This window comes from Rana temporaria, chromosome 1 (assembly GCF_905171775.1).
Source record: "Rana temporaria chromosome 1, aRanTem1.1, whole genome shotgun sequence".
In the NCBI taxonomy this organism is placed as follows: domain Eukaryota; kingdom Metazoa; phylum Chordata; class Amphibia; order Anura; family Ranidae; genus Rana; species Rana temporaria.
In genome coordinates this window covers 409,446,226-409,464,449 of record NC_053489.1, presented here as the reverse complement: position 1 = coordinate 409,464,449, position 18,224 = coordinate 409,446,226, and the positions used below count along the sequence as shown (strand labels likewise).

Genomic DNA, 18,224 nt, shown 5'->3' with positions numbered 1-18,224 from the left:
AACTGAAGATGGCTTTCATCCAAATGTCCTATTGAAGTTCACATTTCCAATGTTTTTATGTATGGGACATTTATTGTTTTTTCACTGAATGGCACTATAGCTGTGGGATTATTTCCTTGCCCTTTTTTTTTTTTTTGCAGTTATTGATTTTCGAGTCTATTGCTATGATCTGATATTGTACTCTGAGGGAAAAAACAGACCATTGCTGCCATAGTAAAGTGGAAATATATATTGTAACATTTTAGAATGTGGAGGATATGCTGTGAAAAGGCCATTGTTATCTGATTTTATAATTTTAAGTTTATGTTCAGCATTTAGATACACCTGATTTAAAACTTGTGAATTTTTTTTTATTGTACTCTTCTTTAAACATTTCCACAAAGCATTTTTTATTTTTTTTGCATCTACAGAACTAATGTGTATGTGTATAGATTTTATATGGATATCCTACTGCCGCACAAAATGTATTCTTGATAGAAATATATCCATAATTATAAATGCAATACATATACAGATTGGATAGTTATAGTTGTGTAAAGATGTGCAAGGAAGAAATCTTCTTTATGCTTGAATAATATATTTTGGTTATTTTTCTTCTTTTTTTTAATTCTTTTTTTGTTCTGTAGAGTGGAGACGCAACGCAATGGGCTTATATTCATCTATGATATGATTAATTCCACTTATGGAAACTTTGACTATGAACTGTGTGTGAAGATCTTGAACCTTTTAAAGGTTAGTGTTTTTTATTTTTATTTTGTTTCTAATTTGTTCTAAATCTGTTCAAAAAGTATGTACGCAAATTGCAGATAAAATAAAGATAGCCACATTTGGTCGGACCAATATAATTTACTAACTATAGAGTAAAACCCAGTCATACACGGAGTGCGTTTTTGGCTGGATTCTAATGTACTGGCTAAAATTTGTTCAGTAGGTGGCCCATTGGGACGCCTCCCATTTGACATCCTTCTGTTAAAAAAAAATAGAACGAGCTGGGCAGCAACTTGATAGCCAGACAATGCTTGGATCCAATGGATGTAGGTACTGTTTGTATATTGACAACTGATGGGGTTGGCTGTCGAAATACAATAGATGAAGTCAGAGATTTGTTCATCCACGCTGTTTAGCGTGGATGGAAGAATCTGTTCAGTCAATCCTGGTAAGTCTGCATTTTGACTGGAGAAAGTTGTATGTGTATGGCCAGCTTGGGGGTCCATGCTAAATAATGCATTCCATTTTCCGTCTGGCAAACACTCCTACAATAAACAGTTGTTACATTTTGTATGTAGCCATTTCAAAGGTTTGGTTTACCACTCCACTACATGCCTTTATGGTTAAACGGTGGCTGTGGAGCTTCCACTTCTAAATGGAAGATTATAATCTCCTTTTACTACTGTGCTTGCACTGTTATTGACCAGTGCAGATCACAGACAAATGGTACTGAACAAATGAAAGGGTCTCTGTACCTTGTGATGGCTGTGATGAATCGCAGTGATCAGGTGTAAACAATGCCTATGATCACACCGTTAACCTGTAGAAAACTGCGCCTAAAAAATAGAAATAAACCCCTTCCTGCATTGTTATGCCATAATGTACTAGTATGTACTGCATACTAGCACATTATGGCAGACTTATCTGTCGAATGTAGCCCTCCATCACTTTCAGGTTTGGTCTCTTCAGCCATTCTAATAACAGGTTTCAATTATGTCACTCCCACATATACACATGACATGAGAGTCACTTCAGTTACTGTTCCCCTTATACACAGCCAGTGCTTGATTACAGCCAGTGCCAGTTATAAAAATGTTCAGCTTATAACAATTGCCAGTGCTGCCAAGTGCAAGTATTGCTGATCTTGGCTAGATTTTGCTGGTCACAGCTGGCACCAGTGCTTCCAGTTGACTGGTCACAGCTGGCACCAGTGCTTCCAGTTGACTGGTCACAGCTGGCACCAGTTCTTCCAGTTGGCTGGTCACAGCCGGTACTAGTGCTTCAAGTTGGCTGTATGTCACCAGTAAATGTGCCAGGTATGGGGTGAAGTTTTATAAATTGTGCGACAGGGGTTTTTTATTTGTGGGTTCACAAAGGTAAAGGTAGCCAGCTGAAGTACGCAGTATGCTCGTCCTACATGGGTAGAAAAATAATTTGGGACCTCTTATTACCCTTTTCTGGTATCCCTTTTCCAAAAACAAAACCAATGTCTCCAGCAACGGATCCTGTATGGAAGAGACAGCCGACAACAGCTGGGAAGTGATGTCACCCACTTACGATAAGGCTTTCGTTGTTGGCTGAATCTCCTGCACACACCTAACACAGAGAAGCTGCCACGGACAGCTATATGGGACCATATCGGCTGCAGAAACAATGGCCCAGATTCAGAGAGCAATTGCGTCTGCGTAACCATAGTTACGCAGCGTGATTGCTTACTTGCCCCCGGCGTATCGAATGCTCCGGATTCAGGAACCTTGATACGCCGACTGCAGCCTAAGAAATTACTGGCATAAGGCTCCTTATGCCGTCATATCTTAGGCTGCATTCTTACGCAGGCCGCTAGTTGGCGTTCCCGTTGTGGTCAGCGTATAGTATGCAAATTGCATACTAACGCCGATTCACAACCCTACGCGAGCCCTGCGTACGCAGTTTACGTCGTTTTTTGCGTAAGGCTGCCCCTGCTATTAGCAGGGGCAGCCAATGCTACGTATACCCGTTGTTCCCGCGTCGCGAATTTAAAATTTAACGTCGTTTGCGTAAGTGAATCGTGAATGGCGCTGGACGCCATTCACGTTCACTTTGAAGCAAATGATGTCCTTGCGACTAATTTAAATGATCCATGCCCCCTACGGGATCATTTAAATTACGCGCCCTTACGCCGGGCATTTTTGAGGAGCGCCCACGCAAATTACGTGGCTACTGCTTCGTGAATGAAGCGTAGCGCAAATAATTTGCGGGGGCGCAGGGCAAAAACGGGACGCTGCGCCTCCGTAAGAAGTGCACAGCGGTACCTGAATCTGCCCCAATATGTATAGTGGCTATTCCTCTACAGCAGCGGTTCCCAACCTTCCTGGTACCGTGACCCCTTGATAAAATTTCCCAAGTTGTGGGGACCCCTAACAGTAAAATTATTTTCGTAGTGTTGGTTGTTGGCACCCAAGGTAAGTAATTTACACCCCTAACCCACGGACATTTAGTGCTGCCAGAGTCCTTTCCACTCGTACAGTATTAAAACCTCTTTTGGTATATTTTAGGATGTACCACTCTTTCACTTTGCTCTCCTTTCTTTCCCTTTTATCTCTCTCCTAATTTCTTTTTTTTTTTTTTTTTCCCCGCCATCCCTCTCTTTAGCTGTCTTTCTTGTTCTCTTATTCTTTCTCTCCCGTTTTCATTGTTCCTCCACCTCTTTTCCTCTCTCTCTTCCATCTATATCCGTCCGCCGATGGGCGATATATGATGGCGATTTTTTTTTTTTTTTTTTTTTTCTTCATCTCATAAAATCTAATAGTTTGACCCCTTTCACACTGGGGTGTTTTTCAGGCGCTTTTGGGTTAAAAATAGCATCTGTAAAGTGCCTGCAAAACGGCTCCCCTGCAGTCTCAGTGTGAACGCCCGAGCGCTTTCACACTGAGGCGGTGCGCTGGCAGGACGTTAAAAAAAAGTCCTGCAAGCAGCATCTTTGGAGCTCCTGCCTATTGAAATGAATGGGCACTGCTGCCGAAGCGCCTGCAAAGCGCTTCTGCAGCGGTGCTACACGGGCACATTTAACCTCTTCATCGGCCGCTAGCTGAGTTATAAGCGCCCCACTAGCAGCCGAATAGCGCCGCTAAAATGCAGGTAAAGCGCCGCTAAAACTAGCTGCGTTTTACCGTCAACGCCTGCCCGCTCCAGTGTGAAAGCAGCGGAGTTCCGCCGAAAAAAAAATATTAAAAGTCAGCAGCTACAAATACTGTCTGCACCCGAAGCCGATCTCTCCCTCGGCCCTCGGGTGCTGCCCCCTGGCCATCTTCGGTAAGGAAATCAGGAAGCAGGCACAAAAACAGGTAATCAAAACCTTTGGATGAAGGGGGGGGGGGGGGGGGGACGACTAACTTTACTGTTTTTTTTTTTTTTGTTTTTTTTTATTCATTAAAGTGTATTTTTTTCCCAAAAAATTGCGTTTGGAAGACCACTGCGCAAATACTGTGTTTAATAAAATATTGCAACAACTGCTATTTTATTCCCTAGGGTCTCTACTAAAAAAAATATATATAATGTTTGGGGGTTCTAAGTGATTTTCTAGCAGAAAATACAGGATTTTTCATTGTAATCAACAAGTGTCAGAAAAGATTTAGCCTTTAAATGGTTAAACTAATGCTGGCCATACACTCCACGAAAAATCGTCCAAACGAACATTCGGTCGTGAGCGCAAACGATAGTGCCATCATGTAATGACCGATAAATTGTTTAGTGGACATAAATTAAAAAAAAAAATGTTTTTTTTTTTTTTTTTTTTACATATACCTAGTGCAGAAAGTTCGGACGGGAAACGCATTAACCTTCCGATTTATCGTTCGGCAGAAAATTTCAAAATGTGTCCTTCGTTTTTTTGGCTAAAAAACGTCCAAACGATTATCGATTTTGTGCCCATTAACTGGCCAAAAAATGAAAGAACTGTCTGAGCGACCGAATTTCGGACAAATTTTCATATAGTGTATGGCCAGTATAAGAACTTCTACACACTGAGTTCAGTTCATTGATGAGTAGAAACATTTAGCCGGATTCAGAAAGCACTTACGCCGACGTATCTTCTGGCGTTCAAACTGAGACGGCAGGGGAGCCGTTTCGCAGTTTTCCCCGTTCACTGTGGCGGCGTCATCGATCGTGTGATCCCTTTTATAGGGGGACACAATCGATGACGTCACACCTACAGCCACACCCCTCTACAGTGGTAAACAAACTTGGGGTCACACATAACCCCTTCAGCGCCCCCTGTGGTTAACTCCCAAACTGCAATTGTCATTTTCACAAAAAAACAATGCATTTTAAATGCATTTTTTGCTGTGAAAATGACAATGGTCCCAAAAATGTGTCAAAATTGTCCGAAGTGTCCGCCATAATGTCGCAGTCACGAAAAAAATCGCTGATCGCCGCCATTAGTAGTAAAAAAAAAAATATATAAAAATGCAATAAAACTATCCCCTATCTTGTAAACGCTATACATTTTGCGCAAACCAACCGATAAACGCTTATTGCGTTTTTTTTTATATACCAAAAATAGGTAGAAGAATACGTATCGGCCTAAATTGAGGAAGACATTTTTTTTTATATATTTTTGGGGGATATTTATTATAGCAAAAAGTAAAAAATATAGAATTTTTTCAAAATTGTCGCTCTATTTTTGTTTATAGCGCAAAAATAAAAACCGCAGAGGTGATCAAATACCACCAAAAGAAAGCTCTATTTGTGGGGAAAAAAAGGACGCCAATTTTGTTTGGGAGCCACGTCGCACGACTGCGCAATTGTCAGTTAAAGCGACGCAGTGCCGAATCGCAAAAGGGGCAAGGTCCTTTAGCTGCATTGTGGTCCGGGTCTTAAGTGGTTAAAGGAGTTGTAAAGGAAAAGTTTTTTTCACCTTAATGCATTCTATGCATTAAGGTGGAAAAAACTTCAGAGTATATCGGCCCCCGTTATACTTACCTGACCCCTCGAAAGTCCCGCACTCTTTCCCGAGATCCTCTTCGCCGCTCAGCCTGGCCGCTGATTGGCTAGAGCGGATAGATTGAGAGCAGCGGAGCCATTGGCTGGCGCTGCTGTCAATCGCATCCAGTGACGTGGCGCGCCGAGGGGCAGGGCTGAGTGAAACAGTGAGCTATATCACGGGAGCACGCCCGCACGGACTACACACAATGCGAGCTCTCTCGAATGAATGTGTGTAGTTTGTGCAGGGAGGACCAGAGACAGCCGCCGAGGGACCCCAGAAGACATGGATCGGGGCCACTCTCTGCAAACCGAACTGCACAGTGGAGGTAAGTATAACATGTTTGTTATTTTAAACAAAAACATTTTTTTTTTTTTTTTAGTGACCCTTTAAGCTGTCTTGGACTATTTTGTTGTACCAATTTGCCTACATGAAGCCCCTGCGTGAGCCAAGCATGTGAGACTGTTTTGTTATTGTATGTTTTTGTACTTTATTACTAAACCAATAAAAAGATATAAAAAAAGATAAATGGGATGTTTGTTCTTTTATCCATCTACTCGGATATCTAAGTGTAAACTCTGGGAAGTGCTAGCTGATCCAAAAACCTCTCTGTACAATCTTCTTATGGGAGATGCACTTTAATGACAGGCATCAACCTAAGCATATATATGTTTTTACATAACACATTTTATATGTTCACAGGATCAAACGGTAAAATGTAAACTTATTAGTATGAATTACTCTCAGCCAGTTAAAACAGGAAACCTGCACTTTTTGAATCTACGCAGTAGTTCCCTTTTAAAGAATCGCACCTAAAATTAATATCTAGCCAAGGTTTGCAATAATATTGGTAAACCCAAGCAATCGCCTCTCCTCACACTGCCAATGCACAAAAGTAAGATTGAATAGGCAAAAGCACAGGTTAACTTTACACATTTATTTGATGTGGCAATCGCAAGTTTGCAATGTGGAACGTTGCATACCTTTTGAAAAGGTATCTGCACTTGGAGGGGTTATTATTAAGTAATTATTAGTAATTAGTAATTATTAAAATTAAGACGCACAAGGTATGTATGTATATACTTCAGATAATTCTTGAATCATTCACTTTCTTTTTCTACCTAGGGTGCTTTTCCCGCACGGTTAAAATGTGTTTTTATTGTGTCCTCTCCTCTTTGGTTCCGAGCTCCATTTGCTGTTCTTCGTCTCTTTGTCAGAGAAAAACTGCGAGAACGGGTAAGCCTTTTTTTTTTTTTACTTTTAATGTACTAAAACTATGCTGTCTAACACAACCAACATACCCAATACTATGAGAATGAATTTGGTTACAGTTTAAAAAAAACGACTTTGGTCTAAGCAAAATAGTTTCTAATGGTAAGGCAGTTTAGATCTGTAAATAGACTTAAGGCCTTGTTTTTTCGACAACAAATGTGTGTGGTCGGATTATCCAATCGTGTGTACAGAAGTCCTTTGGACAAAACTCCAAAGTACAAACACTCACGCTCAGAAGCAATGCTAACCATAACACAACATTAGCAGAAGTTGCCCAAAGGGTGGCACTAAAGAGCTGAAAAAACACGAAATTTCGTGTTTGTTGAATGACATTTCTCCTCTGTCCTGTGAGGCTGCATGAACCTGGACCCTCTGTCTGGACAGTGCTGATCACATGCTTTAGGCTGCTTTCACATTGCAGCGTCGAGCCGCGGTGACGGTATAGCCGCGCTATTTGTAGCGCGGCTATACCATCGTGTTTTACCGCGATATTCAGGCGCTAGCGGTGAGGTTTTAACCCCCGCTAGCGGACGAAAAAGGATTAATACCGCCCTTTCAATGGGAAGGCGCGGTATAGGAGCGGTGAACACACACCGCTCCTATACCGCGGTAAAGATGCGGCTAGCAGGACTTTTGGAGCGTTCCTGCTAGCGCACTGCTTCAGTGTGAAAGCCTTCGGGCTTTCACATTGAAGACTACGCATGAAAAACGCCCCAATGTGAAAGGGGCCTTACTGCATATACTGACCAGATTTTATTGTTGTGGGTTTAGTAACACTTTAAGTTCAGTGACTATTTTTTTCTGTAGCCCTTGGCAATCCAATAATTTGTAATTTATTGTAATGGATACACTGTAAAAGTCCAAACGAGTGTCTTTTTTTAACAGGTCAGATTTAGATGCAATGCAACCATACAGAAGAAACATAGCTGTACTTTAATGTAAGAATGAAGCTGAATTTGTTTAGCGTACTTTTCAAAACAGTTCAAAAAAATACTCTGATCCGCAAGAGAGGAAGCTAGGTTTTTATTTTGTGTTCTCGAAGCATCTACAACAATTTTTTTTATTTCATTTTTTTGCGTTCTCTGTTAGGTCTATAACCACTTAAGCCCCGGACCATTTTGCAGCTAAATGCCCAGGCCAGGTTTTGCGATTCGGCGCTGCGTCACTTTAACAGACAATTGCGCGGTCATGCAACGTGGCTCCCAAACAAAATCCGTCCTTTTTTCCCCACAAATAGAGCTTTCTTTTGGTGGTATTTGATCACCTCTGTGGTTTTTATTTTTTGCGCTATAAACAAAAATAGAGCGACAATTTTGAAAAAAATGCAATATTTTTTACTTTTTGCTATAATAAATATCCCCCAAAAACATATATAACATTTTTTTTCCTCAGTTTAGGCCGATATGTATTTTTCTACCTATTTTTGGTAAAAAAAAACGCAATAAGCGTTTATCGATTGGTTTGCGCAAAATTTATAGCGTTTACAAAATAGGGGATAGTTTTATTGCATTTTTATTAATTATTTTTTTTTTTACTACTATTGGCGGCGATCAGCGATTTTTTTTTCGTGACTGCGACATTATGGTGGACACTTCGGACAATTTTGACACATTTTTGGGACCATTGTCATTTTCACAGCAAAAAATGCATTTAAATTGCATTGTTTATTGTGAAAATGACAGTTGCAGTTTGGGAGTTAACCACAGGGGGCGCTGTAGGGGTTAGTGTTAACTTATTGTGTGTTTACAACTGTAGGGGGGTGTGGCTGTAGGACTGACGTCATCGATCGAGTCTCCCTTATAAAAGGGATGACTCGATCGATGCAGCCGCCACAGTGAAGCACGGGGAAGCCGTGTTTACATACGGCTCTCCCCGTGCTTCAGCCTCGGGGAGCGATCGCGACGGAGCGGCTATAAACGAATAGCCGCGCCGTCGTCCCGGATCGCTCCCTGAGGGAACCCGCCGCACGCAGCGGGGGGGGGGGGTCCCGATCTGACCCCCCCACCTGCTAGAAGGCAGGGACTTGTATATACGCCCATCTGCCTGTACGTGCCATTCTGCGGACGTAAATAGTCGTGCGGCGTGTGTTAAGGGTTTAATGTGCTTCTATTTGACAAATGTCATTACAAGCTACAGATTTTTGTACCAGTTGTAAAAAGGTGCATAAATTTGTGGCAAGCGTCAAGTGTGGAGGTGCACTGACACTCCAGCCTCACTGCAACTGCACTTCCTGCTGCTGCTGCAGGGGCTGGTGAGTTTTGCAGCTGGACAGGTGCAGTCTTTTGGGATTCATATACACTCGTTCCCTATCAGGTTGGCTCCTCCTGTGATTGACAGCAGGTAGGGGAATGGATCCTTGGCCAATAGACAACCTGCTATTGGCTGCATAATCTACCCACTGCCTGCTGTCAATCATAATTTTGAGAGAGCAGACCTGATGGGGAACTAGTTTCTCTGCTATTTCTCTGCTCTTATAGCTATTCAAAAACACAAGCTAAAGTATAAAAAATAAATGAAAAACTGTAGCAGCTGTGCAAAGGTGCTATAACTTTGATGAGTGATAGAAAAATATGGAACCGCGCTGGCAGAATTTATTAATCTAAACAATTCAGTGTCATAGTGGCTGGTGGATAAATATGGATAAATATATGGATACATCAATATGCTTGTGCCATACCAATCAATATGCATCAAAAAATGTATAACTATAAGAATCTATAGAGTTTGAGTGTTTGCCAGGAAGGGAGGGGTCATAAGAGGGCCAATGAGAGCTGCAGAGCTGGAGGTGTGCCTCCTGTGTGTCAGGCAGCAGCTTCAGCTGCCCACAGTTAGATCCCATTCACACTGGGTCGCTTTGCAGGCGCTATAACGCAAAAAAATAGTGCCTACAAAGCAACCTGAAGCAGCCGCTGCTGTCTCTCCAGTGTGAAAGCCCCGAGGGCTTTCACAACGGAGCAGTGCGCTAGCAGTACAGTAAACAAAGTCCTGCTAGCAGCATTTTTTTAGTGGTGTGTGTGTGTGTGTATACCACTCCTGCCCATTGAAATCAATGGGGCACCACAGCTATAGCAGAGGCGCTTTGCGGTGGTTTTAACCCTTTCTTGGCTGATGGCGGTAAAAGCGCTCCGCTAGTGGCCGAATGGCGCAGCAAAATTTACCACCGCCCCGGTGTGAAAGGGGCCTTAAAATGGTTGCAGCCAGACTCAGTGGGAGGGAGATTTCTGCAGCATATTTGGCAAGTACAGAATCACTGTGTGTGTGTGTGTGTGTGTGTATGTGTGTGTGTGTGTATATATATATATATATATATGTGTGTGTGTGTGTGTGTGTGTGTGTGTGTATGTGTGTGTGTGTATATATATATATATATATATATATATATATATGTGTGTGTGTGTGTGTGTGTGTGTGTGTGTGTGTGTGTGTGTGTGTGTGTGTATATGTATATGTGTATATATATATATATATATATATATATATATATATATATATATATTACGCAAAGTGGTTGGAGGTAAGCTTCAGAATGGCAAAGATGTTTTATTACAAATGATGTTAACGGACTTGAGCTTTACTATTCTGTGTTTTGTACCTTTTTTAAAAATAAAAAATTAAATCAAATTTTCCTTCTATAACAGGTGCGAACAGTAAAAGCCCATGAGTTGGTAAACCATATACCGAAGGACTCTTTACCAGAACATTTGGGAGGTACATTAAAAATAAGCCATGTGGCATGGATTCAGGCATGTGTTAATTCCAGACAAGGACAAGAAAATGGAGACTGCATGGACCATCTCTTTGTTATATACTCATCTGAGCAAAACCCTGTGAGTGATAGACTAAACTCTAATTGCACCCAGCAGAATGTGACTGATAACACCAAACTTTTACACAATCATTACCATGAAAACAGGACTAAGAATTATGCAGAGGCACACAGAGTAAGCAGCTGTGTGCACTGGAATGGGTCTGCCGTTAGCGGCAACTACGATTGTTGTGACAAAAGCTCCAGTGCAAATACAAATTGCAGGAGGCCGCCTCCTCAGTCGGAGACTCCTCCGGACACTCCATTGTATAAGCAGCCTGCTGACAATCCTTCCATCCCACCTTTACCCCAGAAATCTCGACCACTGCCTGCCGACATGGAGGTATCCATACACATACCAGAAGAAGGAGGTATGACGGTACTTGGTTTGGTTCAACATGTCAAGAGGATGAAAAAGCGGGGTATTTTTCAAGAATATGAAGAGATTAGGAAGGAGTCGCCAGTTGGCACGTTTGATGTATCAAAGTAAGTGAAGTCCCACATCCCCCCCTTCCTGTTAACACTGTTAGATAGGGATGGTCAAAGCATTTGAGGAATTAGAGTCTGTCAGTCTAAGTAGCCAGAAGGCGCATGCCATTTCATAGATGACTATAGAAAATGCTGCAGAAAGAAGATTTAATTGGAAAGGTAGTCACCAGTATTTATCCATCATATCAATTTCTGCAGTCCGTTGCTGTCATTCCATGTCATTTGTTATCTTGGATACTTTGTACATAATATAACTGGGTACTAACATTTATAGGTAAAGTTAAACTAGGGAATATCCGTTTTGCTTCTCGGGGGATCAGGAAAGAATACTTTCCCGTGCTGTAGCAAACTGGATCATGCTTTGCTGGGGTTTTTCGCATTCTTCTGGATCAATTGTGGGTATAGGATTGTGTATATGGAATTGTATGTGGGTTTTTATTTAATTTTATTGGTAGAATTATATGAACTTTGTCTCTTTTCAACCTGAATAACTAATGTAAGATACTGGAGCTCGCCCTCGCCTACCAATTGCCTCAAACTTAAAATGTGGGCTTCTTTCAGCATAACAGGTAAGACTAGTCTGACAAACATTTGATAAGGGGCCTACAGCTTCACCAGCTGACTGAAAATTATAGCAATGACAATAAAATACATGGGTTACAAACCACTTAAAGGGTTTGTAACCTTAAAAATTAAACTGCATAGAGGGTTCTTTACTGTAAGTGTGGCAAGGATGTGGAATTCCCTTCCACGGGCGGTGGTTTCAGCGTGGAACATCGATAGTTTCAAAAAACATTAGATAAGCACCACAACATAAAGGGATCTACAATGTAATGCTGGAATAATAATGTAATAATTACACATAGGTTGGACTTGTGTCTTTTTTCAACCTCTTCGGCAAGCTCCGCCGTTGTCTTCTTGGACCTGTGTGTTCCAGAAGACAATGGGGCCATTCACAAAGCGCCCCGCGACTAGCACATGTGCAGTAGGAAATGGGCAGTGAAGCTGCAAGGCTCCACGGCCTGTTTCCCTTAGGTGGAATGGTGGCGCTGGCACCCGATCCAAGGAACGGATCAGCCTCGAGAGGCCGACATTGCGGGCTCGCTGGACAGGTAAGTGCCCTTATTAAAAGTCAGCAGCTACATTGTTTGTAGTTGCTGACTTAAAAGGTGTTCCAGACTTTTTTTTTTTTTTTTTAAGTTGACTATAGTCACTGGTAATTGGGATAACTAGTGACAAATGAGCATTTACAAGAGTGCGAATCTCCACTCTTTATCTGTTGGTGCTACGTGAGCTACAGGGGTTGAGTTGTGTTAACTACACATTTTTTTTTTTTTTTTTATACATACCAGAAGTGCCTGTTGCTAGGCAGATCGTACTAATCTGCCACTTTCTGAACCGCGGTCCGTCTTTTCTTCTCCTCGCGCTGCCTCCTGGGGAATGGTGGAGCAATGTCTTCTGGGACCTTGTGTGTGTGTCCCATGAGACATCGCCCATTCACTTAGCGCTGCACAGCTTGCGTGTGCGCTGTAGGGAATTGGGCGGTGAAGCCGCAACGCTTCACTTCCTGATTCCCTCACCGAGGATGGCGGCGGGGCAGCCGAGACACGAGCGATTGCTCGGCTTCAGCTGCCGTCATCGCGGGCACCCTGGACAGGTAGGTGTCCTTATTAAAAGTCAGCAGCTGTCAGTGTTAGTAGCTGCTGACTTTTAATTAATTTATTTTTTAACCAGACCTCCGCTTTAATGGACTCGTCTCACGAAAACTGAATGTAAACGCACAGTGTTTGGGGCAGCACATACATTCCCGTACACAAGTACCACTCGGCTCTGTGCATCTGGGTGTACAACCACTGCATATTTCAGTCTGTCATTGATTATGCAGCTCTGTTGCAGCTGGATGAAGTCTTATTGGATTTTTAACGTTTTTTTCCTTCCAAGTAAAGCTACGCATTAAAAATGAAAGATGAAATAGGTTATTGTTGTCAATGTCTTCTGCTCTTTACACCTGCCTGCCCATGATACACTTGTGAAAAAAGATAAAAAAATCGGGTAATACATATGCACAGAAGAAATTGTTCTCTAACTGGCTGCTGCATGGTTTTGTGGAGGTTAATGGCTTTCAATAGAGTTCTTTTTCTTGCTCCTATAACATGAACATGGGCATGTCTTTTCCATTCCAGCACATGGTCAGTTGTATCTTTGTTCGTTCTTTCTAAAGCTGCTTGGCTATCTTTACTATTTGATTTCTATGTGTTCTCTACTTCCTTTGACAGGGAGACTCTTCCAGCAGTCTCCCTATCAGAACACAATAGTTTTAGTGGGGAGATCCTTGTACTAACATTGCATAGTTAGTATAGCGAGCTCCTTTATTTTCTTTATTCCGCCCACTGGGTTGAACAAAAAAAAACCCACAAAGGGTAAAAATAAATTAATGATCCTGTTCCCTTGAAGCATGAATAACAGCACAGTGCTGTATAATTTTTTAATACTTGGCCAATCCTGCCTGGTGCAGCCTGCCCCCCTGTATACTGTCCACAGTTTATCATGGCTGCTGAGCCCTGACAGCATGGTCATGCCTCCGTCATCCGCCGCTATCTGCAGCTCTCCTCTCCCCCTCCCTCCCTGTGAGCTGTGTCAATCACTTCCCTTCCTGCTGTTATAATAGCTTGGTTATGTTCCTACAGTTGGCTCTGTTAGATAATGTTATGTACCCACTGTATGTGCTGTATAAGAAAAAAAATGTCCCTTTCTACCTTATTTCAGAGCACTGCTCGGCACTTGCGTGACTGCTTGCCTCTCTTCTCCTCATCCTCACCTTCTGGCTGACATCAGTGGGAGTTCTCAGCCCCTCCCGTTGTAGCTGTCAGACTGGGAGCGTAGAGCGGTGAACAGTTGCATAAGCACAGAGCAGCGCTTTGAAATACGGTAGAAAGCACTTTGAAAGAGGGTAGAAAGCTTCATATTTTTATACAGTACATACAGTGGGGCACATAACATTATTTAACAGAGGCGATTGTTTAATCATGACCAAGTGGCTTTACACAACCACTTTAATGTGTGTAGGCATTCGTGAGTAATGGTAGTTGGAAAATGCATTAGCATTAAAATAAAGAAAGCGTAAACTGTTTCACTGAAAGTTTAACCCTTAACTTGATTGTTACTGATGTTTCCATGGTCATCCTTGAAATGACAGGACATGTGAGCATTGGTATACATCGCCTTTGTGGCTTGTTGACACCATGTGTGCATTAAAACAGATGGGAAAACCGCACAGATTTCACTTGCAGAGACATCAGTTTACATCAGGTTTCATGCACGTTTTAGGGTTTGTTCACACCATACATACATGAAAACGGTTTACATCGGTTTTCATGCGTGTCGGATATGTGCCCTATTCACACCAAGGTTGTCATGTCAGGTTTTTTTCCTGTGCAGAAAACTGCATACACGTTGCAGATTCCTGCGCAGACCACGTGGTGTGAACAGGACACAGAGAACAATTTTTTTTTGTGTCCTTGCAGGAAGTGTGCAGAAAAACTGACGTCTCTGCACCTTGGTGTACGAGGCCTCAGTGAGCATTATGCACGTTTTGCATTTTTTTTTTTTTTTTTTATGTGCATCAGTTATGTGCCCTGTTTACACCACTGTGTTGTCACATGAGTTCTTTATTTCCACACAGAAAACTGCATACACACTGGATTTCTGTGCAGAAACAATGGTGTGAACAGGGCACATAGAGAACAATTGGATTTTTTTGTGCCCTTGCAGAATGTGTGCAGAAAAACTGATGTCTCTGCACATGGTGTAAACAAGGCCTACAAGAGTGTGCAATTAAGGCTAGGTTCACACTACTGCGAATTCAAAATCGCGATTTTACCGCGATTTAAGAGACATCTGTGCAGGGTTCAATGTAAATCGCGGGCCGAAATTGCAAAAAGTAGTACAGAAACTACTTTTTGAAATCGGTGCAGCGCCGCAGATGCGGTGTTTGCCGACGATTTGAGATGCGATTTGACATGTGAAATTGCATCTCAAATCGTACCCAGTGTGAACCTGGGCTAAAGGGGGTAATTGTTTCCTCATAGGGATCGCTAGCATCGTGGCAAAAGGTTGCTCTAAAGGTGAGAAATGTATGACTGTATAACTCTTTCCAAGAGACCAATTTTAGCTGGCTGGACAGTTTTTTTTCAATCAGGACTAGTCCCTGAATGGAAGAGATTTTACTTTCTTGACTTCTCAGCCCAACTGTTAAAATAACAGCTGAAGTCTACACATGTAAACAATCCATTAAAGAAGTCCAGACAAAACCTAACCAACGCTAAACCTGCTCTGTGCCACATTCTAAACCGAATCTATCTAACCCTGTAAAGCAAAAATCGCTGTATTTACCTAACCTGCAGCCAGTCCAGTCCCAGCATCGGCAGCGGCTTCGCTGTGTAGGCGGATGCAGGAGAGGCATCCAACAACGGAAGCCCCCCATAGTAAGTGTATGGGTGACGTCACTTCCTATTCATTTCACAGCCGTTGTCGGTCCTCTCCTGCACCCAGCATCTGCTGCTGATGACCGACAGGGTTTGGGTGCAGAAAAGGTAAGTACAGCGAGTTTTGCTTTATAGGGTTAGATTGGTTGGGCTTGGAATGTGGCACAGAGCAGGTTTAGCGTTCGTACGGTTTTACCTGGACTTACACTTTAAGGACCAGTAATTGAGTGTGTTTGCTGTCAGTCTTGGCTCTTGCTCACCCCTCTGATTTCAATCCTCTGTGCACCCACCAGTCATTAGACAGTTGAAAGAATTCTAGTTATGTGTTTTGTGGTATGTTGGATCAGAACTCCTCCTCGGCATAGTGCTGCCAGTGCAAGTGAGCTGCCTGTCTGAGTCCAGAATGGAGCCTCTAGACTAGAGCCTGCTGCCACAACAATGGGAGCAAGAAGGACGCCTGGAGAAGAATGAAGGGTAAGAAATGGAGGGGAGGGGGGTGAAAAGTAAGATATGAGTGGAAAAGAGATGACGAATAGATGAATATGAGTAATGGGAGCAGAAATGCATAGTAGAAAGGAGACCCAAGAAAAAAAGTCTAAGAAATAGCAAGTGTATTGTTTAGATTGAACTAAAGTGAACAAACTGATACTTGTGTGACTAGCATAACCCTACAATTTGAATAAGGCGTCTTAAATCTAGACATTTGCTGGTCCATATGCTCTCATAGTGAACTTATTCATTGAGCAGTCTTGTACATTATTACACAAAACTGAATTTTTGTGTATTTGTGAATGTGGGTGGAATGTGACAAAAGGCTCTAAAACATCTTGAATTTAACCCTAGCACAAAAGATTAGTCTACATAACTGTTTCCAAGGCAATGTAATTGCTATGACTTTTTCACATACTGACTGACCTGACATTGATACCCAGAATCCCTTTTTTATACACTGCTCAAAAAAATAAAAGGAACACTTTGAAAACATATCGGATCTCAACGGGCAAAAATCTCATGCTGGATATCTGTACTGATATGGACTGGGTAATGTGTTAGGAATGAAAGGAAGGCACATCATTTTAGGGAAATGAAAATTATCCACCTACAGAGGGCTGAATTCAAAGACACCCCAAAAATCAAAGTGAAAAAATTATGCAACAAGCTAGTCCATTTTGCTAAAATTTCATTGCAACAACTCAAAAATGGTCCTCAGTAGTTTGTATGGCCCCCAAGCAGGGCCGATCCTAGGGTCACAGAAGCCTGGGTGCAGAAATATTTTGGGCGCCCCCACGTGGGTGTGGCTATCTTACTAACCCCTCCCCTTTGCAAATGTTTCTTTGGCAACGACTCAAACACAGAGATGCTCTCCTAAGGAGTCTTTGTTACCCTGAAATCCTCCCATGATATCTTAACAATAAACAAAACAAGATGGTCAGACTGCAGACATGATACATGAGATAATCAGAGGCTGCATATATGATAAAAGAAATGGTCAGAGAGTGCAAACATACTACAGGAGATGGTCAGAGACTGCAGACATACTACATAAGATAGCCAGAGACTGCAGACATGATACAAGAGATGGTCAGAGACTAAATATACTACAGAAGATGGTCAGAGGCTGCAGATATGATACAAGAAATGGTCAGAGACTGCAAACATAGTACAGGAAATGGTCGGAGACTGCGGACAAGATGCAAGAGATGGTCAGAGTCTGCAAACATACTACATGAGATGGTCAGAGACTGCAGACATGGTAAAAGAGATGGTCAGAGACTGCAAACATACTACAGGAGATGGTCAAAGACTGCAGACATGATACAAGAAATGGTGGGAGACTGCCCGATCAGTGCCCATTAATGCAGCCTCACCAATGCCCATCAATGCAGCCTGATGTGGGGGGTCAGCTGTGTCAGGGTCTCTCACCTCAGCGATGGCAGCTCAGCAGGTCCTTGCACGGCCTCCTGGGGGGGGGGGGGGGGCTAATGGTCCTGGGGTGAAGTTGTTGCAAACCAGCTTCTAGCCCCACAACCTGAGCCAGTCACGTGCATCACGGCTCCCTGGTGTGCTCTGCCTGCCTCCAAGACTCTGGGAGTTTCCTCTGCGCTGCTCTGTTCTCTACCCCCTCCCATTCTGCACAACTCTGTTCAATCCCTCTTGCCCCCTAGTGCGCACAAGCCAACCTCCCCCCCCCCCAGTCTGCACAATTACCCCCCTCCCCTAGTCTGCACAATCCCCCCCTTCCCCCCAGTCTCCACAATCCCTCCTCCCCCAGTCTGCACAACCCCCCCATTACCCCCCAGTCTGCACAAGTATCCCCTTTCCTCCAGTCTGCACAATTATCCCCCTTCACCCAGTCTGCACAACCCCCCCCCCCAGTCTGTACAATTACTCCCCAGTCACAATTACCACACCATGTCTACAAAATTCCCCCCAGTCTGCACAATTACCCCAGTTTGCACAGCCCCCCCCCCCAGTCTGCACAATTTCCACACCATGTCTGCAAAAT

General features: G+C 42.8%; 1 protein-coding gene across 1 annotated transcript in view; it reads left to right on the top strand.

Moving 5' to 3' along the window:
• Positions 1 to 18,224, top strand: part of LOC120931310 (tyrosine-protein phosphatase non-receptor type 9-like) — a 102,169-nt gene that overhangs the window by 42,814 nt on the left and 41,131 nt on the right. The window contains exons 7-9 of the mRNA XM_040342618.1: positions 627 to 732; positions 6,794 to 6,904; positions 10,579 to 11,231. Coding sequence (XP_040198552.1) covers positions 627 to 732; positions 6,794 to 6,904; positions 10,579 to 11,231 — 870 coding nt within the window. The remainder of the gene's footprint in view (positions 1 to 626; positions 733 to 6,793; positions 6,905 to 10,578; positions 11,232 to 18,224) is intronic.